Here is a 26579-nt window from a genome sequence, read left to right as displayed (position 1 = left end):
GACAAGTATTAAGTACCTGTACTTGTTGGTGAATTTATCTCTTGTCTGATGTTTCTACCTGGTTGGCTTCCAGTTCTTGCAGTCTCTCGCTGGGGTTCTAAAATGTCGCGATACTTGGAAACCATCAGAACCGAAATGAAGTAAACAACAGCTAGAGCTAAGAACTGTGCCTGCTTGCTATCATCCTGCATACAATGAAAAGGCAGTGTTGACACTCAAAACTTTTAAAGTATAAGTTCTTAGAGTACAAGAAACTATTGTTGTTTCATCTTCCTTAAGGAGGAAAAATATGACATTTAACTTTTACTAAAACTTGCTAAGTATACACTGCTGTTTAATAAGTATCATCTAAGTAGAGATAAAAAAACTCCATAAATATATCATCTGATTTACAGGTTGGAATGTAATTTCAAAAAATGAGAATGTTAAGATTTTGCTGAATATGGCACAAAATTTTATTCTTTGTCCTCTCCACTACTAGTATCTATTACTTCCATAACAACAGAGAATGCATATTTATAAGATATGCAGATAGCACAAGCTTGAAAAGAATAATTTAACGTCTGAATAAAAAAAGACAAGAGTTTCAAATAGACCAAAATAGATTAAATTTGTTCTGAAATATTATGAATTTACTATTTCATACTCTGTGGGTAACAGACAGCTTTTATATATATAATTTTTCCTTAAAGACCTAATTTTTTATCTCATGTGGTTTTGAAATTAAGACAACTAAAAATGACTATTGATTCGTAAAAATTTCAAAAGTTAAGTAGAAATCTTACTATAATTTCTACAATTGACTGTAAAATATAGCAACTGTAAAATACTTCCAAATTTTGGATATTATTTAAAATGAAAAAAAAAGTGTACCTTAGAATTTACGAAATACGGTGGTAAAAAAGAGAGTGCTTTGCAAAGATCTGCCTTGGGATTCTGACTCTACCTCACACTAGCTGTGTGATCTTAATGTTTCTGAGTCTTAGCTTTCTCTTAACCTTTTACTGAAAGCTGAGGTAATATATATTAAGTGTCTGATACACAGTATAAACTCAGTGAACACAAATTATGTTACCTCCATGATGTTTGGAAGGTACACCTGGGAACACTAATTCCCTTCTTTCAGGAATAAAGCTAATAAGCACCACTGTTGGGTTATCCAGTATAGTTACAAAACATCTATAGATACTAGAAAAATTATGATAATCCACCACAATAACCTGATGCAGAATTTACTAACAATTTAAATGCAATGTCACACTTAACATAAACCCCTTCTATGTCAGGTTCGAATGGGTCTCTTGGAGATGAAGACATACTCCATGTTTAAATCATCTATCATTTAAAAAAAAATTCTTTCCACAACATGTTTTTTTTTCAGGATGAATAATTCCCATTTCTAAATGGTTAAACTATTAGTAATTTTTTTCCCAAGTCCAAATTCAAGTCCAGATTATAGAGTTTCTCACAGCATGATTTTTATACTATTATATGTTTTATCTCCTATTTTTAAAAATTCCTTTATTTTTTATTAACTACAAAAGCAATACAGGTTTACTATAGAAAATACCAAAAAAATACAAAATAAAAACTGTTTACCTAGAGATAATCACTGGTAGCACTTGGGTACTTTTTTCCAGACTTTTTAAAAAAAGAATAAAGGTGAACATGTGCATGTATGTACACTTGGCATACAAATGTAATATTTGCGTAGTATAAGTATTTTTGCATACTGCTGCTTTCCCTTAAAATATATCATGAGCATTTTACATGTCACTAAGTTTCCCTCAAAAATAAGATGTTAATAGCTGCACAGTTTCTTGTTAAATGAATATACTATGATCTATTAAGCTCTATATTGGATATTTATAATGTTGTCAATTTTCCTGAAGGCAACTCTGATGAGCACATGAGCTTAAACAGCTTGAGTAGAACCACTGGGTAATAAGCATCAATATTTATAAGAGTTTTAACACATGTTGGTACAGAGCTTTCCAAAAAGTTTATTCAACTTCTATTCCTACCAGTGATAAGTCATAGCGCATGTTTCAATGCATCCTTGTAATGACAGGTAATATTATTTAAATTTTTTAGTTTATTTAATGGTAAAATATTTATCTCACTCTTGTTTTAAATTTGCATTTCTTTGACTACTGGTTATACTGACTTTTAAATCATATGTTTGTTACCTTATTTTCATATTTTATATCCACTGCCTATTTTTCTGTTGGTATGGTTGTAATTTTCTTAGTGATTTATAAGCACTGATATATATTAAAGAGTGAGAATTTTTCTATCATATATTCCTACCATGCAGTATTATGCTGTATGACTTAAATATATTTTAACCACTTTCTCAAGTACAAAGTACTCTATCCAATTTATTATTAAATGTAAATTTAAAACATAAACTTCCTTCTATGTTTCATAAATCATCAATTAAAATAAGAAAAATAGAATCAAAACTGGCTGATAAATAGCAACTATACTAAGGGGTACTGCCAATATTGCGTCTGCTGTGAAATGCTGTGTATGTTTCTACACAATCTGTGGAAAGGCCAATCTTATCTATACTTACTTTGAATAAGTGATCATATAATTGGAGGGTTCCATGAAACCGCTTCCTTAAGCTATCTTTTCAATAAGCTTTATTAAGCAACCTTTCTAACTCAAATTCCCATTGATATCTATATTTTAAAATGCAGATTCTTATCTCAAAAGTAACTGCCCCCCAAACGTAACTGCCAATAACACCTTAATGAATTAATCCCTTTTATCCATAATACAAGGAACATTGATATTAGCAAAATATTCAGTACCTAGAGATGGAGCAAGGAATACTAAAAGACAGGAGTAGGTGATTCAAGATAAAGTCAACTATAATTTTCAAAGTTATCCCTATTCTTAGTATCCATACAAATTAAATAAAAATTTAACATCATTAAAAAAAATAACAGGAGTAGGTGATTCAAGATAAAGTCAACTATAATTTTCAAAGTTATCCCTATTCTTAGTATCATACAAATTAAATAAAAATTTAACATCATTAAAAAAAATAACATATCAATAAGCTTTCAGATAAAGCTAAGCTCTACCATTTTACAAACAGAAGCATGTTATATACCTACAATCCCTGACACTAGGACATTTAGTTTTAATATGCAGCTTTCTTATAGAATTTAAATTATTTTACACAAATGACAGTGGAAAGTTTTTTCCTGGGAAATCAAGCAGGCATAACTTACCACATCCCGAAAGACAACTGCACGAAGGCGATTGATATCAACATCCTGAAGTAGTCTATCGGGATCCTTAATCGGAGAAAGGTTACCTGGAACATTCTCTAGTGGAGTCTTAAAAAAAAGAGAGAGAGAATTGTGAAAAAATAGTATAATACAGAAACTTATATAGTAGTATAATTTCTAATACCTTTAATTTAGTCATTAAACTGGCCACATTCTTTACCTCCTCTCTTCATTGAACAACATTTATTGACAACAATATGCTATTACAAGGCACTTTTTCTGTTCTCTTCTACTCCTGTCATGGTTTCGCTTACTAGTGTTCTTATTCTTTATCAGCATAGCTACCGCTATAGACAAAGAAAGGCTAGAAGATTATGGCATAAAAAATATTAATCATATACTCTGGGCTCAAATCTCTGCTGTGTGACCTCAAGTTTGTTAGTAAATTTTTCTGAGCCTCACATTGCCTACCTCTAGTTAATAAGTCTCTTTAAGTCATCGCGTTCACTTATCCATCATGCTTTTATAATGTATGAAATTATTATGTTACATTATTACATGAGATTTCATATGTGAAAGCATTTCATGATCTACAAAATGTTAGAAAGGTGAGCAAAAAGAAAACTTTAGTCGTGGCCTTAATATTAAAGCTGAAAGACATTAAAGATCATTACCACCAAAATCCTTTTTATAGCTGAAGACACAAAAATCCACACATTTTAGGTAACATGTCACATAGCAAACTTGCAAGACAGCAAAGATCCCTGAAACTCAATCTAGTACTTTTTCACTTACAAAGTATGTTAAGAATTGTGTGGATTAAATTAGATAATGTATGTAAAGTACCAAATACAATTCCTGCATATAAAGTAACCTGTTACTCTAACTAATTAATAATAAATAAGTCTCCTTCTGTTTCTCTGTAAACCTCAATTATTCTATTTCACTCTTAAGATGTTTGACTCCTTTGCAGCACAGAATAGTGAAAAGAGTATGGTATTTGAAGGTTGATAATTATTTGGCTTCCATTACAATTCCAAAACTAACCAGCTATATAACCTTAGGTGAGATACTTAACCTCTCTGAACCTCAGCTTTAATATGTAAAAATAGGCTAATAATCTTTAACAGAGAATGATTAAAGAAATAATATACTGTTCATAGCATACATGAAAACTTAGTATATATTTTAATTTATATACTATTCTACAGTTTACAAAGTACTTCTATGTCCATAATCTAATTTGAGACATTTTTATAGGAAAAGCTTGTATTACTGGCTCCTTTTTAGAAAGTATAAAAAATGAGGTGCAAAGAAACCATGTGGCTAATACAAGTTCACTCAGGTTAGTAACACACCAAAATTAACTAAGGTTTACTTACTCAAGTGCCACATTAAAAATGAGTAAAAATAGGGAAGAAAAAAAAAAAAACTCTCTCCATTGATTCTCTATTCTGAAACGTGTTTTCTTACCAAGTCAACTTTTCCCCTAATATTTCTATATCCATCACTTATAATCCATCTTTCATTGTCAAGGTTCTTGCTAGAGAGACACTGACTAGCTCAACTAAATTACTATGGATTTCCCTCTCACTGAGCTTTTTTGTCCATGTTCTACAATCAGTGTACTACTTGGCTTGACAGGCTTGAAATGTTCCCTATCATCTTCTGAACTAAGTACAGACACCTTTAAGATCTAAGCTCTCAAAAATACTAACTTATTTATTCATTTCATGATATATATATTGAATGGCTAACTCCTAGAAAGAGGAAGGGAATTAGTATTAATTGAATGTTCACTGCATTTCTGGAATTACGAAGTACTTTAACGCATTACTGCTTTTTATTTAATTCATACAAACACCTTATACATTAAGATATATATATATATATATATATATATATATTCATTTTAAAGACTGGAAAACTGTCTTCCAGTCTTTAAAATGAAAAACGGAGGCACAAGAGACTAAGGAATGTGTCTTGGTTTATACAAGAGACTAAGGAATGTGTCTTGGTTCATAAAACCAGTAAGTGGTAGAGCCAGGATACAAACTCAGAACTGTTTGATTCTAGAGTTTGTGCTGTGCGATATACGCTCTGTAATTATAAAGATGTATAAGATACGAACATGCCCTCAAGTAACATACAGTCTCCTGTGCCTACACAAATAACATGAAGCATGACTGCTGATGTGTTTCTATTTAATTTTCTAAGCAATGAAGAGCTTTGTGGAGACTTGTCAGCGATAAAATAATATATGGTCTAATTATTTTAGGAATGTGTCTCTAACAGTAGTGAAAAAGAAAGACGCTACCTACAGATAGACTAAATGTGTGGCTGTTCTGCCTGAAAACTGCAAAAGTTTGAAGCCATAGAACTTTTTAAATGAATTAAACTTTTACTTCATGCCTTCATTTATTGAACCTTCATTGTTTCAGTGTCAAACATCTAATTACAAGTACCGTGAGTGACAAGAGACATACCAGGTTTTATGAAAATATCAAACAGCGGAACTTCCCCTAGACTGGGTTGGCGGTGACGGTATTAGAAAACATTTTCCTCAGAGAGTTGAACTTAAGCTAAAGCCAAGAGTGGAATAGAGTCACTGGGGTGAAAAATAAGGATGGACATTTCAAGAAAGGGGAAGCTATGTGTAAGTCTAAAGGTTAAAACAAATTCTGATGAACTACATGAAGTCTACAGTGTGACTAAAATAAAATAGTAATAAATAAACAAGATAAAATAGTAAAAGCAAGGGTAAGGGATTCCAAGTTGTAGCTGAAGTAAGCAACAGTCAAGCATGCAGGACCTAAAAGCCACGTTACTGAAACTCTGAAGTGATGCAAATGGTCAGTTGAACATACAATAAATAGAGCTAATTTAGAATGATAATCACTGCTGCATTCCGAAATACTGTACACCATTCATCCATTTCATGGGCATTCAATATCTTTTTGTTGACTATCATGGGAATTCTATCCCCAAAAGCATATCCATTTAAAAAGCGCATTATTCATATACTGAACTCTGTGAAAATATATGTAACTATTAAAAATAGTAATAATTCAGAACTTTTCAGTGCTATGAACTGCTATAATCCTTATAAGAACCCTACGAGGTAGAAATTATTAGTATCTTCATTGAGTAACCAAAAATTACCAGTCTCAGAGAGGTTAAGTAATCTTGATAATACAATTCTGAAGAAGAGAAGCCAGGACCAGAGCCTCCATCTGCCTGATTATCAAGCGATACCATGTCACTTTGTTCTCATGAACTTAAAAAAAATTTTTTTAAGGTACATTATATTTAACATAGAAAATGTTTAATTACCTTGGAAGCTGCTGTGGCAGTCACACCTTGGGGAGCTTCTTGAGGTTTACTGCTTGCATGGGAAGGTTTGTTCCCCCTGTCTCTCTGTCTCTGCCGACATTCTAAACAGTTTCTCACAGCAACACAGCAAACTATTTTAAAAAATGAAAGCATATTATTGATGTAAATTGCTGACTGTGACGCGTTTTAAAAAATCGCTTGGTTCTATTTTTTCTTTCTTTCCACTTTCTCCATCCCATTATTATTCTTAAAATCAACCAGATCAATAAATATTGTTTTAAATTAGGAAACACAGTAATGAAAAGTATACATAAAACATTCATGTAGTTAAAAAATAAAAACAAATTACCCATAAACTACCAACCAGCTGAAGAAACAGAATACTACAGGGTCTTTGAAGCTCCCAATATATCCTTCCTTATTCTATCCCCTTCCAACCTTCAAAATTCTGAAATTTATGGATCAATTAAAATTTTTTTAAAACTTATTCATATTTGATGATTTTTTAAATAATAATTCTTCTGCCCTTAAGTTGACTCCCTTGGTGACTATATAGAGCACAGCTCCCCATTTCAGGCAATAACAGTGTACATCCATATAGTCAGGCCTCACAAGTCCCAATATCTACCTATTTTCATGGTGGGAACGTCACCTTTGTCAACAAGCATTCAATAAGTACATGCTTTCTATTCACTTACTTATTTTAAGAAGCAGTAAAGCATAGTAATAAACAGTACAGATTTTGGAAACAGGCCACCTAAGTTTGAATCCTGGCTCTGCCACTTATGGGCTGTGTGATCTTGGGCCAGCTGCTTAAACTATCTGTGCCTCAGTCTCCTCATGGTAAAATGAGTATAAACACAGTGACTTCCTTAGAGGACTGTTATGAGGATTAACTGAATCAATATATGAAAAGTGCTTAGAACAGTAAACAGCACATACATATAATTGTTTGCTTCATTATTATTCACTTATAAAACTTTCCTGTGGATGATAAAAAAACAAATCTGCTAAGAATTATCAGGATAAAAATGAAATCAGCAGTAAAGCTTTGGAATATATTCAGAAATAAAAGTTCAGAATAAACAAATAAATGCAGTTTTCAAGATATCCGGGCATTTAAAAAAATATTTCTCTAACAAAGTTCAATCTGTAAGCTATTGTTAAATATCAATGGAAATGTCCATGATGGCCCACAGTAATTATTCCACACCTCTTGGCTGACAGAGAGATCTCCATGTGGTCAATCTTTCCCTTATAATGGAGATGAAATGACTCCTCTCAGGAAAATACAAAAATACAAAACATTAAAAAGTACATTTATTCCACCATTCTTTTTTTTTTTTTTATTTTTGGCTGTGTTGGGTCTTCGTTTCTGTGCGAGGGCTTTCTCTAGTTGTGGCAAGCGGGGGCCACTCTTCATCGCGGTGCGCGGGCCTCTCACTATCGCGGCCTCTCTTGTTGCGGAGCACAGGCTCCAGACGCGCAGGCTTAGTAATTGTGGCTCACGGGCCCAGCTGCTCCGCGGCACGTGGGATTCTCCCAGACCAGAGCTCGAACCCGTGTCCCCTGCATTACCAGGCAGATTCTCAACCACTGCGCCACTAGGGAAGCCCTATTCCACCATTCTTAAATCAAGTTCTTATTCCATCCTTGGATTAGAAACAACTTCTCCCCTGCAACTATATATATATATATATATGTAGATTTTTACATAATTTTTAAAATTATGGATAAAAAGAATACATATCAAGAAAGTCCTCCCTATCAAATGCCTTACTTTCTCATGTCCTCCCTGTTCACACTTTAAGGCAAGTATGAAAATAATAGCCATTTTGGTCTGAAAACAGTAGTTGTCTGGTCCCCTGTAAAGACTAAATAGTATAAATAATTTTTCCCTTTAAAAAAGGTACGAGATGTAAGAATGATTCCTGCCTAAGGAGCTGGTCTAAATTTACTAAGAGTTTTCAGGACTAAATTTTATTTGCAACACAAGATAGCAGCAAAAAAAAAATCATAGGTATAGTAATGTTTATTAGTGTTAATGTTTATTAGTGTTATTAGGTACACTAATGTTTATTAACGTTAACTGTGCATTCTGAGAAACAGTGAGATTGGCATGGTCAATTTTATCCTTTAGCATTACGTGTATAAAACTAGTCGTTGGTTTTCTGATACATTTGTGGGCCCAGGACAACCATCCTCTGTATTAGTTTACCAAAAATAAGGATTCATAAATAGATTGTATTACATTAAAATCACTTCAGTGAAAAAGGTTATTGTCCAACTGATTCTGAAACAACTCAAAATATATTTGACTTTATTTCAAATTAGAATCCATTAAAGATCAATTCCATGAAATCTCCAATGTGAAGATACTATAATTTTTTAATTTAGTAATTCTGAAGAATTACAAAATAATCTCTACATTACATAATCATCAAATTGTATCATTAATACTTTATGTATCACAGAGTATCAAAAAGTAATCTGTAGTTATTTAGCATGCACCGTTATTCTTAACAGACTTACCTAGCCTTAGGCACTGTCGCATTAAACCACCAGAAGACATGTTTTTTTCAGCTTCAATCTCACTAAAATTTAGAGAGCTGGCAAACACAAGTACATCAACCATAGCCATCAATCGACTGAGGAAAGTTACTGCTGTCTCAGCTGACATGCCTTGTGTCACTTCAATATTTTCCAATTCCGTCTTTAAAAAAGTAGAAGATTTAAATCTTGCTTAAAATTTGGAAATATAATACATGTACATACATACTGCAGGTTAACAGTAGTTTAGTTATTTTATAAACAAAATAAGTTATAAATCATAAACTAATTCCATATATCACAAGAGCTAGTTATCAAATTTAATTAGCTTACCTATGAATTATCTTTAAATAAAGGAAAAATCTATTTTTAAAATCAATGTTAGATTTCAATATCATTACTTGTAAAAACTGCATTCCAAACTTAAGATCATTTCATAAAGATATTTAGAAGTAATCACATGTATATATTTATACTAGTTTTGTTCTATTTTATTAGCTAACAAAGACATAAGACTCATATTTCTTTCCTAAAATCCTCATTCTCATTTATAAAAATATATGTGCTAACTTTTCTTTCCTATAAATGTATGATGAGCAATAGGAAAGATATGTGGTGCTTTCATTTGACATCAAAGGGAGACAACTGTCAAATTATGACACCTTCTTATCCATTTCAGAATAAAGTGAAACCACTAGGTATCTTGTAAAAACAATAAAAATCTAGGGTAAAAATACTCAAGATCATTAATTCCTCTACCGATATTAATTTGTGACACTAGCAATAAGAAGAATCAGTAGCGTTCTAGACTGGTGAAGCTGTACTTTCACTACACTATTGTCTATGGTAAAATATAATTTCCTGCTTTGAAAGGGAATGGTACAAAGCATTGTGTTTCGTTAAGATGTGTAACTCTGTATTTTGTAAGCAATAGCAACATCTCTTATTTTATTTTTCATTGTGCATTACATAACATTTTAATTATTTTGGTTCATTATGACTAGACCTCATTTTCTCAGTGCCTCAAAATCAGACAAAAGTAAGGAATGCTTTATAAATAAAAAGTACTACTGTTTAAATTTTCTGAAAATGGGCACACTAGCCATATGGATTAACCTTACTTCTGCACCAAATGATAAATACAACTACAAGGTAAGCATATATCATAGGTATCTGCTTCTATTTAATGCTCCACTTGACATTATTTATACCCATCATTCTACCTAGACATATCCCTACTCAGAGCATTAACATGGAAATGTCAGCAGGAAACACTGATTAAAAAACGACCTTTTAAACACTTCTTGTGTACAACATGGGTAAGAAAAGAGACAGCTGGCTACTGCAAGCACTTATGTAACTAAACGATTATAAATGGAGTATAAAATGTAACAACCTTTCTCCCTTCTATTTAACATCAAAATAGTGTTAAAATCATTCTCTCTAAGAGGAGCTTGGAAATAAGACAAAAAAATTTTTTTTCAATTGTTGATTTACAACATTATGCCAATTCGGTATCCATGGCCTAAAGAAATGATTAATTCATTACTTGGATTTTTTAAATAAAGATTCCTCATTTGCTAGCACTTCACTGATATACAGCATCATTTCATAGCGTGAATTAAAAATCGGTGACCACAACACAATTGTTTATAATAAAAGTTTAAAAATTAATTTTATATAAAACCTCCTTTTAAAATATCAGTTATCAACATAAGTGTATTATAATGGAATGGGAGATCTGGCCATTGCTTAAGTCCATTAAGTATTCTGAAAACTTTTCAAAATATTAGAATTTTAGGATATCTATAGATGTATTCTCAAAGAAATTCATCATTTTGAATTACTAAAATTACGGGAACTCTAACTCATTTTATTAGTTAATGATCTTATTTTGAAGTATTTTGGGGTGTACAAGGCTTAAGCTTCAAAATGTTTTCATTTTTAAAGAGTAAATTATAAACAGAAATTATAAACAGAATTATTAATCATCCATGAAATTTGCCAAACTGTTATTTTTGACTAAACAAAATAAAATTTTAAACTAAAAAGCATTCTTCACCAATAACCTAAAAGGGAGTTCTTATTAATTCTATGTAATAGTAATTTATAAATATGATGAAATGTTATATAAACATCATAACATAGGTTTAAAACTAAAGATCACCCAGATATGATTATTATTAAATCTTAACATATATTCCAACCAATTTCCTTTCTTTGGAGCCAGTTAAAATCTGATTGTACATATGACTGAAATATTATTGTTTTCATTATATTCTGATAGCTTAGTCTAAAGATTAGTGTGAATAATAAAACAGTAATTCATCAGTGCACTGAGAAAATAATCCTTCTAATGAATCTTTTAAATATACCAAAGATATGCCTAATGTTAAAGATGGTATGGAAACTCAAAATATAACCAAGTCAAAAATTTCATAAATAAGCAAAAATAAAATTTAAAACTGAAAACCTGAAAACCTGAAAATTACTGAAGTAATACTAACCTTAGAACCCTGGACATGCATTAGACAAAACAGACAACAGACCAAAAAAGTACAAGAAAAGCAAATTATTAAAATTAAATGAAAATACAATGTAAAATTGAAACACAAAATAATATATTAAAAATTATATTTGATTATTTTATTAAAAGCAACAATTCTCAGAAGAGATATTCATTTTATAAATTACATATGATTAAGATTAAATATCAAATAGACTTCTATTTATTTTTTTCATTAGAGTAACTGCCCAAATAATATATGTGTAAATACAGTTCATGTATTAGAAATGATGCATACTCTATTTTACAAAATAAGTTATCTTTTCCTAGAAGATGACCAAGGAAACATTTTAATAACTAAACTAACATAATGTCTCTGTAAAAGCCCGAGCTCACTACCAGTTTAAGCAGAAATGACTTAGGAAAATAAACTGTACCAACCTTCTAGAATTTTTATTAAGGAATCATGCTGTTTTGTTTCCTAAAATATTTGGAGCCCTTCTTATAGAACAAAATCCCCGGTAATTAATAAGATAATAAAATATTTGAGTGATTCTAACTTAAAAACCACTTTCCCTTGCTAGAAAAGAACTTACTGATACACTAAATGAGGTCGCATGTGAACTAAGATAATTACATAGATTTTGTACTAAGTTTCAGAGTATTATTAAGAATTATATTCAGTACATTAAAAATTTTTGGATAGAATTAAGTTTCATAATAAAAGTCAACAACTATTCTTATTCTTTGATTTCTGACATTATATGTGAACATAAATTTCAAAATAAACTATTTTCAAACAGTATAGGAGAACATATAAAAGCACCCTGACAATACTAAAATATAATCAGTGTTATGAGATAAACAAAACACAAAGAAAATTAGTAGTTTTTCCAAACCTATTAGCTATATTTTCTAATAATGGTAAGAAAATATAAATTAAAATTAAGTCCTTGTCATCATTTTTTGACATAAAAAGTTCCTCTTCTTTCTCAGGATTATGAAACTATTAGGAAAGCCAGAAATACCAGTCTCTATTATTCTTCTATCAAAAGAGAAAATGAAACCATACGTGACACTGAATGAAATTCTAAACGTTCAGTGTTCTGGATGGTTGACCAAAATGGTCAACTTAAAATCATTAAGTGATTATGCAATTTGTAGTTGATCCATGTTCTTTGTTTATCTTCATTTTTTCCTCCAATTCCTTGCTTTCATTCATGACCAACTTGAGCAATGTATAGAAAATAAATGAGAGGATGCAACTGACTAGTCATAGAAACATTAACTTCAAAACCTCAACAACAAAAATAATGCTCCTGCCCCAAATCAAAGACTGGTCAACCTACATACAAAGAGTTCTATTTTTTTCCCCTGACTACTTAAGTTAAAACTATTGTTCTAATTTAGAGACTTGAAACTATGTAATTTATTTTCTATGCTACAAAAGATTTTAAATAATCTAGGTAAAACTGAAACTCCAATAAAGTCCTGCTTTTTCAATGAATATTAAGTTTGAGGTGGCATTATAACACAAATATTTGTATATCTATATTCTTTTTCCTTAAAGTTTCCACTGAAATATTTCCGTACAAGTAAGATAAAACAGCTCAAATTTTCTCACGTGAAGGTACTGCAACAGCAATACACAAATGTCATCCTTAGTATGGATTACTGTATTCACATAAGGTCCCAGGGCAGAAAATAAACCACCACTATGCGCCAATGCCATGGAGAGAACAGACAAGATTATACCATTTTAGTTTTTTGCCATCAAAATGGATCACCCATAGTAACTAACTTGGTTCAAATATCCTATTTTAAACTTCAGAACTCTGAGTGTGACAGGCTTACTCTATAAATGGGAAGATCATTCCATCATGATACAATTGTGAATAAAAAGTTCCAAAAGGAAGTAAAGGAGGGAAACATTCAGTAAGAGTCATCTCCATCTAGTGACATTACCTAACTTAATTTTCACAAACTCCCTGTGGGATAAGTAAAATTAACACCATTAAAGTGAAGAAATTAAGGTTGACATCATTTCTAGTAAGTGGTAGAACCCAGGTTAAAATACACATTTATCCTATGCTAAAACCCATACGCCTTCAATTAAATCATAACTTCAAGAAAAATTGTGTTTGAGTCTCACTGATTATTGGGAAACAAAAGTTTGTTTTTGATGAAAAGGAGTAAATTATCTGAGATCCACACTTACACTGAGAAATGGAAAAGACATTTTCCTGGGTTGAGCTTTTAATAGAAATTATAAAAAATACTTAGCATTCTACTTACCTACTCAAAATTAAATACAATTTCAACATTAGACGTGTCAAATGCTAAAAATATTTAGTACGGCTGCGTGGGAAAAGTTACATATCTTCTAATAAAACATAATGATCACAACCACCAGTGAAACTGTGTTAAAAATTAAACTTTAATAAATGTTCATTAAGTCAAATGCAAGCTCTTATTTAATAGGAAAAATGAATTTATCTTAAGCTCTAACTATTGAATATTTAATGATCAGGAGTTAAGTAATGAAGTTTTACACTATGACATTTGTATTTTATGTGAAAATGGTGCTGTAAGTCAGTGGTCAGCAAACTAGGACCTACAAGTCAAATATAAATAAAGGTTTATTGAAACACACCCACACCTACTCCTCTGTGTTATGATATATGGCTGCTTTTGCAAACAACAGCAAATTTCAGTAGTTAGATACCATAGAGCCCACAAAACCGAAAATATTTACTATATGATCCATACACAGAATAAATTTGTCAACCACTGCATACCATCATTACTCATATTTATTCCTTAAATACATATCTGTATATAATGTATGAATATTCTAAAGAACTCCACAAACCTAAACAAAATTACAGATCACTCAAACATTAGTTTCAAATGTTTCTATCTCTCTTCATATAGGATTGAAATTCTAAAGGCATCTATATGACAATGTTTCCCTTTGGTTATCTATATATTGTCAGTGTTTCCTTTTTCACATATTCCATCCAAAATTCTCTTTTGGCTTTTTATATTTTAAATCTAAGTTAAAGAAAGTAACACAACATTGTAAATCAACTATACTCCAATAAAATTTTTTTTAAAAAATCTAAGTTAAAAAGCTCCATATCTTCAGTTCTCATTTCTTTCTTTATTCAACCTCCTCCTTCCTAACTCTTCCCCTCTACTACATTACAATTTTTAGCAAGAATATTATACAATCAAGTAATAGAAGACATTACTCAACAGTTGACACCAACCACGTTTTCTCCCAGTAGGAAGTGGGAGAAAAGGTTCTCGCTTTTAGGAAGCAATTTATTCAAAGAACATAAAATTAGCTATGTTGTACAACCAGGTATAGGTACAATCAGCTAATGGACCAAAATAACAGAAATACAGAGACAGAGACAATGAAGAAAAGTTTCTACAATTGAATGAATTCCAAAGTCTGTTGAGAACAGTCTAAGAAATAAGTACCATAGTTTCAAATTCCAAACTACAGAGATCAAAACTGCACAGGTAATAATTTTGGAAGTAGAACCTCTAAATGTCAGTATCTTTATTGTATATTCACTACAAAATAAAAAATAAGCAAATGGGGTAGTGACATATTATTTAAATCATATTGTTTATTGAAACTTCATTAATTATTTTCTCTATTTTGATAGAGATCTAGTTTTAAAATTTGGAAGACTAGTAATGTGAATATTTCAAATCTATACAAATTTCATGTCTACTGCTAATTTTTTATAAAGGTCATTTTTGTTCTACAGAAAATTTTAAAACAATATTATATTTTAAAGTAAATTTCAGTATAACATTTTAAAATTTCCTGACAACAAATGTTAATTTATAAGACATAAAAAAATTTACAGGATGAAGAAAAATGCCAGGATGAAACATTAAGTCAGTCTTTAATGCATAGAAGAGGGAAAAAACAAAACAAAGCCTCTTCCTGCCTCAATATTAGAATGTATTTTTAACATCACATATAACTCTCAATTTAACAGAATTTGGTATAAATCATGAGAGGAAGTCAGAGATTAAAGAGAAGGGATGGTATGTTAATCTCACAGGATACCTGCACTCTTCACACACCATCAACTATTTTTCTTCCTGATTCAATTTCCTTGGTCAGCTGCTAATTTCATGAAGGCCCTAATTAGGACCTGTTCTGCTGCACTCCCCGCTGAACTAGCCTTCTTGCCTTTGGAGACTCGAATAAATTCATGGATGAAATAGAAGTACATGTGCCTGTGAGGGGGAGGTGCTGAGGATACATCCTTTTTGCTGCCAATATTTAAGTTTCAGTGCTGCTCCAGGGGTGGCGGCAAAGGGACAGTGAGAGAAAGAGTTATGTAGAGAAAGCTTGTTAATGATGAAATAAAGCCAGAGATCAATTTGGAAACACTGCCTCATCAAGTAAAAGACATCTTAATAAAACAGCAAGTTTCTCTCTGGAAAAAGGATATATTTTGGGCTTATGGATGAGTTTCCAATGTGGTAGCAAGAACACAGTTAATATGAGAAGCAGAATTCTATATTCTTTCCCATCTGAGCAATTAGCTATGGAGTCTGTTTTTTTTAAAACATGAATCAGAGATATTTTTTAAAAGACAGCTAAAATATAGTTATTTTATTTATGTATTATATCTTAAATGACATAAGTAACATTAAATGCCTTTCAAACTTATATTAATACATTTCAATGTTTTATTAGAGAAAGTCTATATTTTTAAAAAATAAATGTTGAACCAGTAAATCATGTCAGATGAAAATTCTAAAAGATGCCATATGGCTAACATAAAGTTTTTTGAGGTTTTTAAGGATTATGAAATTTTTCAGGTACAGAAAAAAATGTTGTCATTTATACTTTTTCTATCTGAGGTACCTAAGTTTTAAATAAGAAACACTCTAAGAATTCAATCATTCGATTCTCTTTTTGAAGCAAATTACTGGCTTCAAGATTAAATCTCAGAGAACAGAAGTATAAAACTCCTATATATCGTTTAAAATAATATTAAGTTTAAAAATAATATTTCAAGCAAGTCATATGAGACAATGTCTAAAGATGACTTTTTCTAAATTTAGATTCATGACTCTAATTATCATACAATAAACATGTACTTGTATTTAGAACTTCAAGATTTACAGAACAAAGATTTTAACAGTTTATTATAATGTAGATTTGAAGAGAGAAACAATATATAGAAAATAAAGCTAAATCATTCATAGTTATTGCTCTTCCTAAGGCATGTTCATCAGAATTACCAGAGAAATATGTTCATAAATGCACACAGCTGGAAGCCAAGACTGACAATTAAAAGAGGTGAGAATATAAATATATATAATTTTAAATTATATGGTTAGAAAGTTTTCTTAGGTGAACAAGTCTTGTTAAAATCCGTGTTTATAGTATAGAACACCACTGACACACTCTAGTAATGTAATTATAAAACATAACCACTAGATGGAGGCAAAGTACTTACAGTTGGTGATGTAGCAGCAGAGAGCAAAGGTAAAATTCCTCCACAAGCAATGATGATGTTGTCTACCATTTGGGAAATGAGGTGAATTGTGTTATGTACAAAAATAATATTTTCATTGCTATTGACAAAATCCATTACAGACTTTGTGGAATGGCTAAAATAGCAGAAAAACAAAGCAGAAATGAACATTTCTTTGGCTTAAGAATAAGAAGTTTAGATTTTATTTATAATGCCATTTTTAAAGTGAAAAATAAGAGCTAGACAAATTTAAAATGGAGTTATTAGAAAAGAAAATAACTTACAATTGAGATGTCATATTACCAAAAACCTAGCATTCATTTCGGCATGGATTGTGTGTGTCCAAGTATAATAATTTATTATTTTGTTTCTGCTTTTAAAATACAGTGTATTAACTTGATTCAAAGACATATGACTAGGTCAATGAATTTGGCTAAAAAAATTTATTTTTGCAATAGCTGGTTGTTTGGTATTGAAAGGCAGAACAAGTGAATAGTTAGCTGACAATCTGTTGTATCACCAGACTGCAGCTCCTGCTTTGACCAGCTGTACTGAAAATGTATACTGCTAGCCACAGAAGTGATACGATAGGGGAGTATAAATGAGTCAGTAAAATTCAAGTACTTACTGAATAAAAAAAGGAAAAAAGACCTCAAAGGTCAGCAGTGCAGCTCTGCCATACAAAACATTCAATATCGATTCTCAGAGAAATACACTGCTTTAGTTTGGTATCAGTCAAGAATATGAACTATTCTCTAACAGAAAAAAAAAGAGATTACTCCATGATCAAATTTAAGTCAATGATGCTCACCTTTTAAGAACTGCAAAATATCATCTACTACATCTTAGATCTCAGGATGTTTTCTCTTGTCCTAAACATTAAAGTACTATCTATCTTTTACATTTTTTAAAATTATGTAAAATCCTGTCTGGGAAATTTTATGAGAGTCCACGAAAGAAAACACAGAAAGACACACACAGTATTAAGGGACGGAAAGTTGAGTATCATTCATTTGGGGGATACTAATATTGCAGTTAGTAAATTACCTTGTATCTCTCCATACACTGATACTCATGTCAGTAGTAACGTATTTCATGGTATTACAGTCTCCTTATTTACCATCCCTAGGTAACTTAGCATATAACATTAGCAATGGAAAGACCATTGTTTCTATCACATAAGTAGACTAAGGACAAACTGACCAAATAAAATCAGAACTAAAAACTTTCTATGGCAGACACTGATTGCTTGCATGACAGTCATTCCTGATTCCCTGCTAACACAATCTAGATTTTGTTCTATTATTGAGCTACATCTGGTACAGGAAAGATTGGCTTCACCACAGCTACTAGGTTGGTAACCAGTATTGCTCCATGGAGGCCAATCATTATAATCCCATTCCCTTTTGCTGGTGACTCAGAGAATAGCATATGATCCGACTGACACATGAGACATAAGAAGGAAATTTCTTGAGGGGCTTCTTTTAGAAAAAAAAAAAGAAGAAGAAGAGAATAAGAGGAAGAGGAGAAGAAGAAAGAGGAGAGAGAGGAGGAGGGAGAGAGAGAGACAAGGAAGAGGAGGAAGGAAGAAGGGGGTGAAAGAGGAAGAAGAGTCCTGCCCTCTAGTTGGGGTAAGTCTCCTATGTTGAATTGATTCTGGGAGCTGAAGCAGCCACCTTGAGTCTTAGAAGGATAACTAGGAGAAGCAGAGAGACTCACTTAAGTCCACTGTTAAGAAACTCACTCACAGTCCATTGTGCCACTGATTGTTCAAGTCACTGACGGTGGGGTACTGTTACTGACAGTCATCAACTACCTAACTTATCTGCATGAACACATGACACTCTCATAACTGATTAATTTGTTGCATATTTGCTATTAGAAAATTAAATTGAAAGTGAGGCAAGGTAATTTTAAAATTTATGCAGACTTTGTTTCTTTCTTGAAATTTATTCAATTTATTTGAACTGAAAAAATAAAACAACTGAACTGTTCTTTTCACTGTTTTCCTTAAATGATTATATTTGAAATGATATTCACTTACTATGTAAATGGTATAAGCTCTAAAAATAGACATCATAAGCTGATTTTAAATTTTATTTTAGCACTATGTGTTAAATCTTATCACCAAGAATAAATGTAGTACATGGTATTAATTTTAACAGGGAAAGATAAAAATGTAGAAATTTATTTGAACCAGTACTGAACCTTTTCTTGGTTAAAACTCTTTTTTATAATAACCTGGCAATGCCAGATTTCAAAAATTGGCTAATTAACTGTCTTAAGCCTAAATTCTTGGTTAGCCTTTAATCTGACCCACCCCAGGACTTATGATCATTATGAAAATATTTATGTTTATATAAAAATGTTCAATGTTTGATTATTTTTAATAAATTTAATTTGTGAGATTTTTAATGATATAATTCACTTATTAATCAGTCGATGGCACCAATTTAAAATATTCATTTTTCAACTGAAAGTAGTCTTATTTATAGAAAAGAAGTATTTCTACCTCCTCCAAACATGTACATCTGTTTCTAATGCAAATAGCAAATCGGTGAGAAGTCGCTGGTGCATTGGAGACCATTTAAACTCAGGAATACGAAACATTGTAGTGCGTGGACCTGGGCTGAACTGGCGCCGCTGTTCCTCAGTCATTGGCATTCCTCGAAATCCTAAATCAACTCGGAGGTCTCTGTCTTGTTGTGTGATAGACCGACCCTGAACAGCCTGGAGACAGAAAAGGGGAACATTTGTAGAGTGAAAAAGAAACACCTGATTTCAAAATGAAAATAGTAAGTACAGTTAAGTGAGTAAAGCTTTTGCATATGACTTTAGTAGGTTAGTATATTTTACATTTATTATTCACCTGGTGATTCCCTGCACAGGAACCTTTTTGAGAAGAAAAGCCTATTATTATTATTTTTATTTTGCTGCTTCAGAAACTAGGCAAGGTAACCTAATACTTAAGTTTAACACCAAACTTCACATTGAAAACCAGATCCTCTCTAGCCCTCTTTATGAGTCTTTACATTAGACCACATTTCTTCCTTATAAAAGTGATCCTATACTCAAAGTGAAGAATACTGGGTATATGCCATCAACTAATTGTAATTAGAAACACAAGATTAAAAGAAATATTACTTGTACAGATTCAAGTTAACTTCAAAGTCTATTTCACTCAAAATACTTTGATTTAGAAAAATAAATGCCTTTTGTATGTTAGAAAACCACATAAATGCCTGTGAACTTTGAGTGACAACCAGGCAAGCCTAGAGATTATTATGCTCAGTAAACAATGCACCATGCTTTCCTTTATTTTAAACCTGGACTTAATTCAGTATTTCCATCCCCCGCCAATTATCACTGTAGCACAACTGCCGCAAAAATGGAAATGGCAGTATTCAGTAGAGAAAAAATAAAAATATCTTTTCCACACACAGAATATATTTTCAAAGATTCTGATTACAAAGACACTAGTGAGGTATGGTTTACTCTCTGTAACATAACTCTTAATGGACACATGTTAAATGATTCTTTGATGACATTAAAAGGTGAGTGGAAAACCCAGGCAACAACAACAAAAAACAAGTCATAAAGGGTAAAAGTTTTCTTCAATTCTTAACCATAAGGTATTATTTAGTCTAGAAAATAAGTAAGTATAAACTCAGTGCTCAACAATTAAAATTCATATCAGAAAACATCATCTGCTTTTAGCTTTAGTATGGTGAGGCCCAAACTGCAGCACTAACATTTCCTCACCACCAAGCCTGAGAATCTCTAATTTTCTCATACGAATCCCTCTCCATGTGGCTATAAAGAAAATTCTCACTGTTAATAATTCCAAATTTTCTCAGCCATATTACCTACCTCACAGGGTTGTTGTGAGGATTAAATCTGATAACATATAGCACAGTGCCTGGAACATAGTAGGCACTTGATAAATAACAGTTCCCTTTTCCCTTCCCCTTCATTTCATTTATCAGTTCAATCTGGGCTCCAAGTCCTCTTTTCTATAATCCACAGAACAGGGTTGGGCCTGAAGCTCAAAAGGTTAAAATTAATCAAGTATTCAGAATGAAGATCTCGAATACAAATGTGTAAATGTAGTCACAGAGCCATAAAATGTTCAAACTGGTAGAGACCTTAAAGGTCATATTTCAATCTGGTACAACCTCTTGCACTGTATGAGAAAATTCAGGCCCAGAGAGGTTGAGCAAAGTTACACAGACAGAATGTGGCAGAGTTGGATATATGATTCAGATATTTTAAATTTCTTTTATATATAGAACCACACTACTCAATTCCATAAATTATTATTCTACCATAATTAAATATAAACATGGTGTGACTGGTAAGAAATTACTCTGCTTTGGTGCTAACAGCTCCATATCTATTCAGTGCATCTTTAGAACACATGTAGGATGACTTACTTGCGTCGTAGCAGTGGTCTGGATTTTACGGATTTCCTTTCCTGATTCTTTGCCATCATCAGATCTCTCAGTGTCTGAAATTACACTTCCTGCATCAATATTTGGCACAATTCTGCTACCAGAAGATTCAGTTTCCAGAGTCGTAGCAGTCATTTCAGCATACTCTAACCCTTTAGATGATGACGCTAAGTCTCTTTCAGAAATACTGCTCATTCCATCTGAAGTTGTATGGATTTTGAACTCTTTTTCTTCTATTATACTTGATGTACAAGTTAAGTCTACACTACCAGTCATGTGAGCAAGCAATCCAAGATCATCACCAACACCAAGATGTACTTGTGTGTCCTGAATATTTGGAATAATGTGATTGCTAGAAAGTTCAGGAAGGAGTTTCTCCTCCTGTTTGGGTATTTTATCAAAGAGAAATGATGTGCTACTGTTGGGAAGTTCATCCTTCTCATCTGCTAATGTGATCAATGGACCGTTATCCTTTTCCTCATTTTTTTTAATGATACCAACACTTCCATGTACATTGTTCTGGAGTTTCTCAACAGCAGCACTGTATACATTATCCAACAAAGACTCAACCTCCACAAGAGCACCATTCTCTCCACCTACTAAAGTTTCTGGTGATAAATCCATATCATCAAGCTTCACTTCTGTTGCTTCCACTTTCTCTGCTTTTATATCAACTAAAAGATCGTGCACTTCCACGTGTACAGCACTTCCCGGTCTATCTGAATTTCCAAGAATATCATCTGACACTTTTGTTGACATGAGCAAGTCTCTACTGTCTGTGCTGACAGGGTAATCTGTCTCACTTTCTGGGCTCTGGCTTTGTGAAAGGTCTTCTATCTCTCGAATTTCCATTCCACCTTTTGCTCCTGTTGTCTGCGATGAGAGACCAGAGATGGTGCTCACATTCCCTTTCTTTCCCTTTTTAATGTTTTCCTCCTCTTGTCGCTGATATTCTTCATACATTTTAGCTAGGTATTCCTTATGTGCTTCATAAGTGACCTTAGGAATGGATAAAGAAAACATTAAGGCATTTTGTATATGTTAAGAAGAAAAAAATGATATAAATAAAATTATGATAATAATAGCAAAAATGGTGCAAATAATCTTAAGATTTCAAACACAGTGCATATTAATCCTAAGACAAATGCTTAGTTTCATCAAGTAATTGGAATATCATCAAAATAGTCATATATGACTTATTATATGACTTGTCCAAAAACACACAGTTAGGTAAACTAGCATTATTAAAGTTTTAAATAAAATGGTATTTTCTTTTAGGTGAAGTATTTCAATGTTACCCTAGTTAATATGCCAGCTGAACTCCTACATATTCGGGTTATTTGAGCTAAAACAGAGAACTGGCTAATAATATACAATATCCAAAGTACTATTACTACATCAGTTTTCTATTACTCATATGTGTGACTATTGCAACAAGTGAGGTAAAAAAAAACACAATACATACCTATAAATATATAGTTATAAAATGTTAAAACATTACAATTTTATCTTTATATAGGCTACTTTAGTTTGTTACTTTACATAGGCTTGTTTAGGAATAATCAGTATATAATTAGGAATAATCAATATATATTTATTGCACAAAGATTTGCAATGAGTTTCCCTATAAAATACTATTTTCAAACTTATTAGTGCAATAATAAAAGTGAGGTGCCAATATATTATAAAATGTAAATTTGTAACAGGAATAAAAGGTTTTTAAAATTAAAAAAAGTTCAAAATCCTTCCTATAGACACATATGATATTGATATTTAAATGATACTATGACAGAATTTTAGGTTTAGGGACCTTTCTTTGAAGATTATCTTAATATAAAACCCCCTTATTTCACAGAAAAGGAAATCAAGTCCCAAAAGCAGGGGTTGGTAAACTATGGTCCATGGGTCAAATGTGTTTATCACCTGTTTTGGTAAATAAAATTTTATTAGAACACAGCCATGTTCATTCTTTACATATTGTCTATGGCTATTTTCATACTGCATGACAGAGTTGAGTAGTTGCATCAGAGGCTGTACAGCCCACAAAGTCTAAAATATTTACTATCTGCATCTTTAAAAACATTTTTCTGCACAAAAGGATTAAATGAGTTTCCTAATGCCACGAAACTGAATTGTGGCATAGATTGAATCAAAAGCCAACAACTTCTGACACCCATCCTTTTCCTATGACACCACAAGATGAGATATACTAACTCTGAATTTCCAGAATCTAAGGTGTACATACTCTAAATTTTAATTGACTACTTCCTTCCACCAAAAACCAGACCATATTTAAAATATAAACACACATAGATTCTTATCATTAAAAATAAAGATAATGCAATTAAAAACAACACTAAACTTAAATACTTTAAATGTATTTATTATTCATTTGGAAATAAAAACAAGTTCTGATTACTTTAAAAAGGCTTAAAAAGTATATATAAGACTCCGTTTCATGAGTAAGAACCAGTAGGGATGTCTGAGTTAAAAGGCTCAGATGCCAGCTCTCAGATCTGCTAGAAAACATATGTGGGGGGTGTCTCGAGAGCGTAAACTTCCTAATTTATAAACCTGAAGTTTCAATTATAGGGTCCCTAAAATACTTCAAGCTTTAAAGGTGTATGAACCGAGAGAGAAAAACAAAAACAAAAACAAGAACGGAAAAGAAAGAAAATTGGCATAAAGGAATCAGCCATAATGCAAGATGCCCACAAGATGGCACCAGATGAGTGTCTACAGGCATTTAATCCACAGCTGAAATCCTGATGATGTAAAATGTTAAATCCCTTGTTACCTTGGAGTGGGCTATTGAGAGTGTATCCACCCAAACTCTCCAGCCTCCCCATTCATATTTGATTGCATGATACAAAAGAATCCGGAAGATATTGTAGACCATCTCCGTAATCTTCTGTTCCTCAGAATTTTTAGGATTGATATAGCCAAGAGAAAACATCCAATCCTGCCACACTGAACACTGCAATAAGCATCTAGTGGGGGGGAAAAATCATCAAAAATTCCTAAATTATATTAGAATTTACTATTCTGAAGTTGAGATAGTGAAAATATGATCTGACTTAGATAAAGCAAGGTATACAGTCATTCTGCATATTTAATATTTAACCTGGAATGACTTTTCCCATTCTTCTACTTGGAAAAATCCATATTATCATTTAAAATTGCCCTCCCAACTCTCCCAGTGAGATTTAGCTATTGTTTCGCTACTCCCTCATCACATGTAGCACTCACAAGGCCCTTAACATATTAGAAATTAATCATCGCTTCACTGTTATCTTTCCCACTGAATTGCACTAAGACTGTACACCAAGACAACCTGTGCAGCACAGTGCTTTATACATGGCAGACGTTCAATCAGTAGTTGTTAAATTTAAGACTCATGCAGCAACCATGGCTTCATACTGTACCCCATGTCCTAGCTAACCAGCTTTAGAATGCACGACAATAATCAGTTATCAGACCAAGCTGAGAAAAGCATAGATGATCTCAGCAAATCCAACATCATTACATTTAAACTACTGTTGGTGGTAGACAGTTATCAGGAAAAGGGATAGTAGCATATTTTAAATAAGGATTTTTGGATATTTATGTTTATATATACAGTTAAAATATAATAACCATAAAGTTAAATAAAATCATATAAAAATAAATAAAAGTATGCAGATTATATAAAAGAAACAAATGCCTTTTCTAATGATTGAAAGTATTTAGCAAAATAGGAAAGATTTGAAAATTTTTTCTTTGAAAGAGATTGAAAATAAAGGAGAGAAAATAAGATTAGTTAGGAAATAAAGTTTTGTTATAGTATTCAAACTGCTCACCTTCTATTCTCCCGGCTGTTACTGAAAAGTTTTATCATATCAGATAAAAACAAACGACGAACTTCCATCAATTCTGCACTTGGTGTAGAGTTTTTTAACAAAGTTGCCACCACCTTAAGAATCACTGCAAATGAACAAATAATTATAGTACAGATTTATAACTGCATCATATCTTCTGCTCAAAAAATATTTACTGATTTTCAACTAAATGCTTAGCACTATGGTAGGTGAGTTTTAAGTGCCATAAATAAAACTATGTGAACGCCATACTGACTGAGGTGGTTAGCAAAAGTTTTGATTTAGTTTTGATTTATTTTCACATGTTACCATGTTACATGTTACTACTGCATTACAATAAAGAATTGCTGTTTGCTCACTTGGATTCTGAATTTTCACTGTAGAATCTGGCTCTGGATGTGGTTTGTGTACAACTTGAGTACATACTTGCTCTGTCAAAATCTGAAAGATGAAGAATTTGAATTTCATTTAGAAAATAAATTTATAATTGCAAATTATAGATATACAAAGACTCTGCAAAAAAATGTCAAATTTGTTCAAATCAAAAGAAGCATCTCTTCTAAGGGTCTTCTAGTGAATTCCACATACTTCTAAACTCTTTAATTCTATAGTCTTCAAATTTTTACAGATAAAGACAAAACCAGGACCAATATCTATAGAAGGAAAGATTAAATAGGAACTCCAAGAATTAACTCTGTTTGAAATCACTTTTCAGTGTACATCTTTAATACATTTAAGTTGTGAACTGTAAACAAACATTTGACTGTTATTTCATCATTAATTAAAAAAAAAAAACTTAGAAAATCAGTAAGTAAGAAAATAATGTCTGAGCCTGGGTCCTAACTTCAAGTGAAGTGTGATATGGGAAAAATCTTTATAAAAAATGTGGCTCATTGTCATTTACCAATGAGTTTTTTTTTCAACTTCTTTCAACTAACAAAAAATGGCAAAAGTTGACCAAATAAAGGAAAGACAGACTCTAAACCATTTACTAATTTTCCCACTAACACTCAGGCTCTATGAGTACAGGATTCTTATACATCTTTTTCACTGCTACATTCCTAGCAATTAGCAAAGTGCCTAACACACTGCCAGCAGTCAATAAACATTTGTTACGT

The 26579-nt window shown here is 31.9% G+C and overlaps 1 protein-coding gene across 3 annotated transcripts in view; it reads right to left on the bottom strand.

The window, feature by feature from the left end:
- The window catches only part of NBEA (neurobeachin), a 607091-nt gene that overhangs the window by 407639 nt on the left and 172873 nt on the right, over positions 1–26579 (bottom strand). For all 3 annotated transcript variants that reach the window (XM_068526405.1, XM_068526406.1, XM_068526407.1), the window contains exons 19-28: positions 25821–25902; positions 25444–25567; positions 24402–24594; positions 21587–22603; positions 19666–19883; positions 17136–17289; positions 9111–9291; positions 6579–6709; positions 3246–3353; positions 17–185 (exon numbers count right to left, since the gene is read on the bottom strand). In XM_068526405.1, the coding sequence (XP_068382506.1) occupies positions 17–185; positions 3246–3353; positions 6579–6709; positions 9111–9291; positions 17136–17289; positions 19666–19883; positions 21587–22603; positions 24402–24594; positions 25444–25567; positions 25821–25902 (2377 nt within the window). The remainder of the gene's footprint in view (positions 1–16; positions 186–3245; positions 3354–6578; positions 6710–9110; positions 9292–17135; positions 17290–19665; positions 19884–21586; positions 22604–24401; positions 24595–25443; positions 25568–25820; positions 25903–26579) is intronic.

Source organism: Eschrichtius robustus, chromosome 18 (assembly GCF_028021215.1).
Source record: "Eschrichtius robustus isolate mEscRob2 chromosome 18, mEscRob2.pri, whole genome shotgun sequence".
In the NCBI taxonomy this organism is placed as follows: Eukaryota; Metazoa; Chordata; class Mammalia; order Artiodactyla; family Eschrichtiidae; genus Eschrichtius; species Eschrichtius robustus.
Note: the sequence above shows the minus strand (reverse complement) of the source record. Positions and strands in the feature narration are given on the sequence as shown.